The sequence below is a fragment of the Alnus glutinosa genome, chromosome 1 (genome assembly GCF_958979055.1).
Source record: "Alnus glutinosa chromosome 1, dhAlnGlut1.1, whole genome shotgun sequence".
In the NCBI taxonomy this organism is placed as follows: domain Eukaryota; kingdom Viridiplantae; phylum Streptophyta; class Magnoliopsida; order Fagales; family Betulaceae; genus Alnus; species Alnus glutinosa.
In genome coordinates this window covers 45917421-45924976 of record NC_084886.1, presented here as the reverse complement: position 1 = coordinate 45924976, position 7556 = coordinate 45917421, and the positions used below count along the sequence as shown (strand labels likewise).

At 33.7% G+C, this 7556-nt stretch overlaps 1 protein-coding gene across 1 annotated transcript; it reads right to left on the bottom strand.

Annotated features, from left to right (window-relative positions):
• Positions 1 to 1123: 1123 nt before the first annotated feature.
• LOC133861396 (LEAF RUST 10 DISEASE-RESISTANCE LOCUS RECEPTOR-LIKE PROTEIN KINASE-like 2.1) lies at positions 1124 to 5570 on the bottom strand. Its single transcript, XM_062297221.1, has 3 exons — positions 4659 to 5570; positions 3122 to 3154; positions 1124 to 2335 (listed from the first exon to the last, which is right to left on the bottom strand). Exons 1-3 carry the CDS (start codon positions 5452 to 5454, stop codon positions 1800 to 1802), a joined length of 1365 nt encoding a protein of 454 aa, XP_062153205.1. The 5' UTR covers positions 5455 to 5570; the 3' UTR covers positions 1124 to 1799.
• Positions 5571 to 7556: the final 1986 nt, after the last annotated feature.

Here is a 7556-nt window from a genome sequence, read left to right as displayed (position 1 = left end):
TTTCAACTAAGCTTACAAAGGATCACAAACACCAAGTAAGATTATGGATACATGCATTGAAGCTTTCCTTTTAGTTATAAATTATTATAAAAACATAAAAATTTAGAATGGGTATGTAATTACATACCTATTTAGCTCAGGTGATGTAAAAAAAAAGCTTACAATACTATATGCTTTAGTTTTTTAAGGGTCTAAATTTAATTTTACTTTCTTTCTTTTTTCATGGAATACTTGAAATTAAATTTAAAGGGGTAATTACCTTTTCCCTCCATCAATTATTGGCCATTGTCAACATGTCACCATGAACTGACACATCAACCAAAAGAGAGCATAGAACTACTATTTTCATACCGTTACCGCTCTTCCGTTAGGGGATCTTGTTAAATCAGATAGAATATTTCATTTTTAGATGTTAAATTTTGTTTGAAGAAAAAAAATGCCCTCAAACAGTAATTTAATAAAAAATATTAAACCTAATATATATATTGTTTTTAAAAAAAGGAAAACAAAACAGTAATTACCTTTCTTTCTTTTCTTTTCTTTTTTGCTTTTTTTTATTTATTATTATTATTTGTTTAATTTTGAGAGTATTTTATGTAAATTTTGATTTTAAGTTAAGGTATTTGAGTCTTTTAGCGCCGTTTTGTACAAACGACACTAAATAACATTTTTTTTTTTTAGTGTTTCTTTTACTTCTAATGCCAGCAGGAACCCCTCCCCCTTGCATAGCATCTCTTTGCAATAGTTCTGCGGTCTGCAACATCTTAGTGTACGATTAAAGTTTGATTCTGGCATAAGGGACATGAATGGAGAAACAATCAAATCAAGGTATAAAATTGGAAACACCACTATGAATTTGTTTATCTCCTTATTTGGCCAAAAAAGAAAGAAATAAAAAGATTTGCTCTGTTCCGAGCAAGGACTTCATAGAAACTTCTGTTTCTGCGCAATCTTTTCAGCTAATAGAGCGGCAAGCCTTGAGGCCTTGCCTATAATTTCTTGAGACTATGTAGTGAGTTCCAAATAGCACGACTATGCTTTAGTTTGGGCACTTACATAAAGACTAGGTTGAAAATTGATCGGACTCGCAACATTATATAAATTCAATGATGGAAGCTAATAATTGATGCAATTCACAAACAATACTAGTTACGACTCAACATTAAAGTTTCCTTTTAAAGAAATTAAAATGCATTTTAGGGCATTACAGAATCATACTGTAGAGAGCTCATTGTTGTTGAATAATCTTCTGGCGATCTTGATGGCGAAGACAAGTAAGGCTTGGGTGGTACTTCCAAGGATTCCAGACTCCCTTCCAACAAATTAATAACTCTACTCATCGATGGCCGGCTTGAAGGGTCAGTCTGGATGCACCACAAACTTACTATTATCATCTTCCTTGCACTTTCGTGATCCTCTTCATTCATAAGGCCCTGCAGACCTAGATCTTCATCTTGTTCAAGTCGCTTGTAAATCCAATGCGGAAAAAATATTTCACTGGTACGATCAATCTCGACATCTATATTCCTTCTTCCTCCACCCATTTCAAAAACCATCATTCCGTAGCTATAAACATCTGACTTGTGAGAGACCCCTCCAAAATTTCTACAAAATACTTCTGGAGCTATGTATCCCGCAGTCCCTCTCGCATCCAACATTGATATGATACTCTTTTCTCTAGGGCATATTTTTGCAAGGCCAAAATCAGAAATCTTTGGGCAAAAGTTCTCATCCAACAGAATATTGTGAGGCTTTATGTCAAAATGCAAGATTCGTGTGTTGCAACCTTTATGTAAGTACTATAATCCTTGAGCAATGCCAAGTGCAATCTTGTATAATGTTTCCCATTCTAATTGTCGATCAGCCTTCGAGGGACTTTCTTTATATATGAACTTCTCTAGAGATCCATTTGGCATAAACTCATAGATGAGAGCTCTTTTAAAACCCTCAAAGCAAAAGCCCATAAGAGAGACAATGTTGACATGGGAGGTCCTACTAATGCTTGCAACTTCGTTAATGAATTCCTCTCCATTACCTCTTGCTTCTTTCAGAACCTTCACTGCTACGAGACAACTATCTAGTAACTGTCCCTTGTAGACGCCACCATAGCCCCCTTCGCCTAATTTATCTCTAAAGAAATTGGTCATTTTCTTGATATCTGAATAATTGTATCTTCTAATAGCAATAGGTCCATGGTTCCTTAGAAAGGCTTCGATAGTCTGATGGTTTAGAGTTTCCTTCTTCCAAAAATAAATAATTTTATTGAATGAGAACTTTCTCCGAAAGCAGCAGCAGATTACAATCATCACAACTCCAACTCCAGCAGATAAAGCGGCTGTAATTAAAGAATAGACATTACAAAGTTATGTAGTGCATAAACCAGAGTAACTTGAACTACCAATTAATTAACAGTGTTTTGAACCTTGTTAAAATCGCATCTTCTTATGGTGACACCAGACAATAAATCAGAAAAAGAAAATGTAAAAATGGAGCCATGCGTCATGTTACATGTACATCACTTTTCTAAACCAACCATTATATCTATATAACCTACACATGAATCATTGTGGGTCTTATAAATCTAATGGTTGATTTAGAAAAGTGATATACACAAGATGTACAAGTGATATGCAAAAATCATTTCTCTTAACCCTTGGAAGGAGTGAAAAAGGAGTTGCAATTTATGTGTTGAAGATACAATAGAATTGTTAGAAATATTGTAAATATAATATTATTGATTTATATTTCCTAATTTAAGTCGATTTGTATTTCCTAGTATAAGTTGATTTAGGTTTACTTGTAAATATAAGTTGACTTATTCAACTATAAATAAGGACATATATATTGTAAACAATCAAGTCATTAAACACATTATAGCCCTTTAGACTTTAGCTTGTGAACATAGGTCATGGACTGAACCGCGTAAATTCTCTTTCTCTTTTCTTTCTTGCTTCCGCTATTATTCCGTTTTTATTATATTTTAAATTTATACACATATATCAACCAAGAATCATTTATAGATGACCTCCAAACAGAATAATTTGAGTTCTGTCAGCTAACCAAGCAAACATGAGAATACTAATCTCAACAAGAAAGAAATTTGATTGAAGTGATATCTCACCTAATGCTATCGCCCGTTTCTTTTGGTTACTCCCTGCAACGGCAACAGAAGATAGAAACATAAAAGATGTTAGTTTAAACAATGAAGATTGAAGTGAAGCAGCTAAATTGGCAGCCTTTGATCAATCCCTAACAGGTTTAGTAATTAAGAAAGGACAGAAATTTAAATGCATTTTCATGAATGCATGTGTCTGTATTTTGTATTATGATTTGCGCTACTACGTACTTTCACGGAATAAAAAAACCAAAAAAAAAAAAAAAATACAAATTTTTATTATTATTAACTGCGCTGTCTTAATTAAAAATTAAAAAAAAAAAAACATTTACTTCACTCAAGGTTTTGTTTTTTTGTTTTTTTTTTGGAATTTAGTTACACAATCCTCTTATTAATGTGAAAAATAATGTTGCTGTACACAATAACAATGAATAATATGAAATCGAAAAGAGAAATAACAAAAGAAAATCAAGACATAAATTTACGTAGTTCGATAATATACCTACTTCTACATGCAGGGGCAGTCCTACATGGAAGCCAGGGAGGGCCTGGCCCCCCCAAGCCCAAAATTTTTCTCTAAAAATTTTTTTTTCCAACAAAAAAAAAAAATTAAAATTTTACCCCTTAATTTTTAATTTTTTTTAGTTTTGTCCCCTCCAATTTTACAAGCCTAAGTCCGCCACTGTCTACAGGAATGCGGTTATATTTTATTATATGATTTAGCGTTACGTCATAATATATTTATAAGAAAATTCTAGTTGTATAGATGTAATTTGAAAAACTCCAAAATACCTTATACCGTACCTACACTAATATTTTAATATTACTATCTATATAAGAGAGAATATAAACTACTTGTTGGAACAAATAATAAATACTCAATTATTAAGAATACAATGGAAGCCTCTTTCCATATTCGTCCATATAAAAGAAGCGCTTTCAAGTTACGTACCTTTCTCTTTTTCTTTTTTTTTTGATAAATCAAGTTACGTACCTCACAGTGTCGATCCCATAACATATTGGTGAAAGGGTTTACATTTTTTTATTTATTGATATTGTCTCCTTTTTTTTATTTATAGCATTGTATTTTAATCAGGCACGTGTTCGTGTTATATATATATATAACGAGAAATGATTCCTACACTCATTTATCACAATAGCCCCACAACAAGCTGATATGGCTGGTAATATTTTATTATTTTTTTACAAAAAGAAAATAAAAGAAAACAAAAAAAATAATAAAATATTACCAGGCACGTCAGCTTGTTGTAGGGCTGTTATAATAAATAAGTGTAAGAATCATTTCTCATATATAACACTATCGTCAAAAAAAAAAAAAAAAAAAAATTATATAAATTGTAAGTCAGAAGGAGTTTGCAGAGTTTGAGTTGAGGGCCTTCCTAAAATCATTTGACCAAAAAGCTCATAAGTTTTATTAGAATATTAATTAAGTGGACATGCTGCGGCCAGCAACTTTCATATTAAATTTCTAAGACTGAGAAAGAGGAAAATTAGTTTCGAGAGAGAGAGAGAGAAAACTGACCAGGATTTTTACAGCCGACATAATGAGCTCCATCGGCGCAGAAGCACTGGTTACTGTAGTTAATGTTGTCGTCGTCGAACACGAACCCACAAAACCCTCCGCTATTCTCACAAATGCTGCAGTTGGAGGCCTTCCATTTCAGCCGAAACCCATTTTCCAGGGCCCCTCTAATCCCATCACTCTCACCCCCGTAAGCTTCAACGGGTGCTACCACCCGAGTCGTGCACTCCTTTGATACGTTCCCCAGCTTCGGGTCGTCTTCAGACAGGGCCACAACGTTTTCCCCATCACAACCGGCATAAGACTGTAAATCATAACTGTGAAGCAGCGAAGAATTGCTGCAATTATAGAACAGACTTAGATTGCTTTGTTTTGGCACTAGCTCAAATCGGACAAGAGAAGAGGGTATGTTTTTTATTGAAGGAAAACAACTGGTGTTTGAATTAGAAAAGGCAGCGTTTGAGACGCGAAGGGTCTCGTTTTGGTAGAAAATTTTGTGGATGGTGTAGTTGATATCGCCCATGATGATAGTGGGTTGGTCATTTTGGTTGCAAGAGATCTGGAATCCACGTTGGCCACAATAGTACTTTTCCTGCGTATCTTGGATGTAGAAGGGGAATTTTATGTTTTGGCCATCGCCACAGGCTTTGGGGACACTGCACGCTAGGAAGCGTGGGTCGACGACCGCACCTAAGGATTTTGTGGCAAGAAAGGAAAAGAAGAGGACGCACATGAGGCTTATCATCGGAGAAATGGGTAATGCAAGGGTGGGCAGCAGGAAGCTTGCCTGTTTCATTTGTGGATCTTGAAACTGTGGAGGGGCATAAAGAAGAGGATCATAATCAGGGGAAAGCGTAGGGTATTGAGGAAATAAAATCAGTGGAGTTGACTCTGGCAGCTCGAGCACGAGACGACCGGACAACTTAGGCGGTTGTCAAATTCCCCAACTAATAATTATACAATAAATATATATATTTTTGAAAAAATAAATTAAGGCTAAAAATATATTTTAAGGTTATAATATAGTAAAAAGTTAGTAAAATACTATTTAATTAAGGCCGGCCACCACTTAATAACTGTACAATAAAGATTATTTCCACAATGAATTTTAAGACTTTAATATGGTAAAAATTTAATAAATAATTTCTAATTAAGGCCATCAATCATAATAAAAATAATTACAAATTGAAAGTCTCATTATTCACATTCAAAAAAGGCATCCATAAAATTATTCGATAGTCTCACTTATTTACTCTTTTTAAAAGCTCAATTTTTACATTCATGAAATTAGTTCAATGTGCATAATTTTTTCTCCAACATTTATTTGAATTGAATGTTTAAAAAAATATAAAAAAGTTTTCAAAGTACATAAGTCCTCATTGTTTGCATTGTGCATAATAGATAGAATTACATCATCGGTGAGTCTTCAATGTCCAAAAATTTTTTTCGCATTATGTTCTATTACAAATAAATCAATTTTTATATAACTTATTTCAATTTTTTTTTTTAATTTTATTATTTCATGTCTTTGAATAAAGTGATAAGTCATTCTATATCTAATAAGTTATATATATAAAAAAAAAAGTTTTAAAATACATTTTTCAAATGGAAGAAAGTGCTATAATTGACATATTAAAGAAAAAAAAAATTTTAATATTTAAATAAATTTAATTTAATTAATATTTAAATTTTTTAAAAAAATGACACTAAATAAACTTGTTTCTTTAGGTTCAAAATTTATGGAGCCGACCCACTTAGCAGATGCAGTTGACTCGTTGACTGGAGCCATGTGCCTTTGACGAGTTCCAATAGTATTCAATATCTGCCCCACGGCTAAGGCTGTCGAAATTTAAGGCAATTTCATACATGGCCATGTTTTGAAAGTGTTACAACTTCAACTATCTTCAACCTTCTACTGTATGGACGGTCCTTTTTCAGGAATTGAATTCATATTTACAGTTCGTCTCTAAACTTTCTTCTCATTATCTGCTATATGTTAATCCATAAGATAAATCCTGCATTTCAAAGTAGTAATTCTAGATCTTTAGATACTGCTAAAGATCTTCATTAGCAACCTTAAGTTATAGGATTTTAGTAAGAACTCGATGGAGATTCAATGAAAGAGTTGGTTTCCAGTCAAGCCATACTGTTACTCAATCCAGTTGCACCTTAAAACTTCTATTACTAGAATGCTACATATACATTTGATGCAACATCGAAGCAAGATTCAAACAATTGCTGGCCTACGAAAATGGAGATTTCAACCAAAAAAAAAAAGAATTAAAAGGTAAACAATAGGGTAAACAATATAGGAGCTACGCCACTTTAACTCCACTGGGGCGTTTTCCTTCCATTGCGTCCTTCTTATTGCGACAATCAGCACAAAGGCCCTTGCCAGGGCGTTGAGCTGGTGGAGAAGATGCCTCCAGCATGAACAGAGATGCCCTCACTTGGAGCAAGGTCAACTTGGCATACAGCACACATGAAAATGCCAGATGTCGATTGGGCTGTCGACTCGTCATTTCCCAGTCTGCAAAACATATGATATTAATTGATGATGGCAACCCAATACTAAAACAAAATATTCTCATAAGACAAGAATTCACATTATAAGAACCTGAGCTATGAGTGTAAATCACTCAACTGAAAAGCCAACCAAATCAAATGAGTACTACAGGGTAACAAACAAGAACATCTGAGATGGCAATGCACGGGACTCAGAGCACAATAAAAAGCTAAAATAAGCAGACAGAGACTAAATTAAGTACAAGTGGGTTTGGTTTGACATCAACACATGACCTAACTTAACCAAGCCACCTATCATACTTGTAACCTACGACTAAATAGAACATAGTATTTGGGCCAGACTGTTCTGATGGTGGAATCTAAGTTCACAAG

Bases quoted from the DNA above. Each gene is read 5' to 3' on its own strand.
- LOC133861396 (XM_062297221.1), bottom strand. From the start codon at position 5,454: ATGAAACAGGCAAGCTTCCTGCTGCCCACCCTTGCATTACCCATTTCT. The intron at 3,155-4,658 runs GTCAGTTTTCTC...TTGCCGTTGCAG, and splicing joins TGTCGGCTGTAAAAATCCTG to GGAGTAACCAAAAGAAACGG. The intron at 2,336-3,121 runs GTGAGATATCAC...CTTTAATTACAG, and splicing joins GAAACGGGCGATAGCATTAG to CCGCTTTATCTGCTGGAGTT.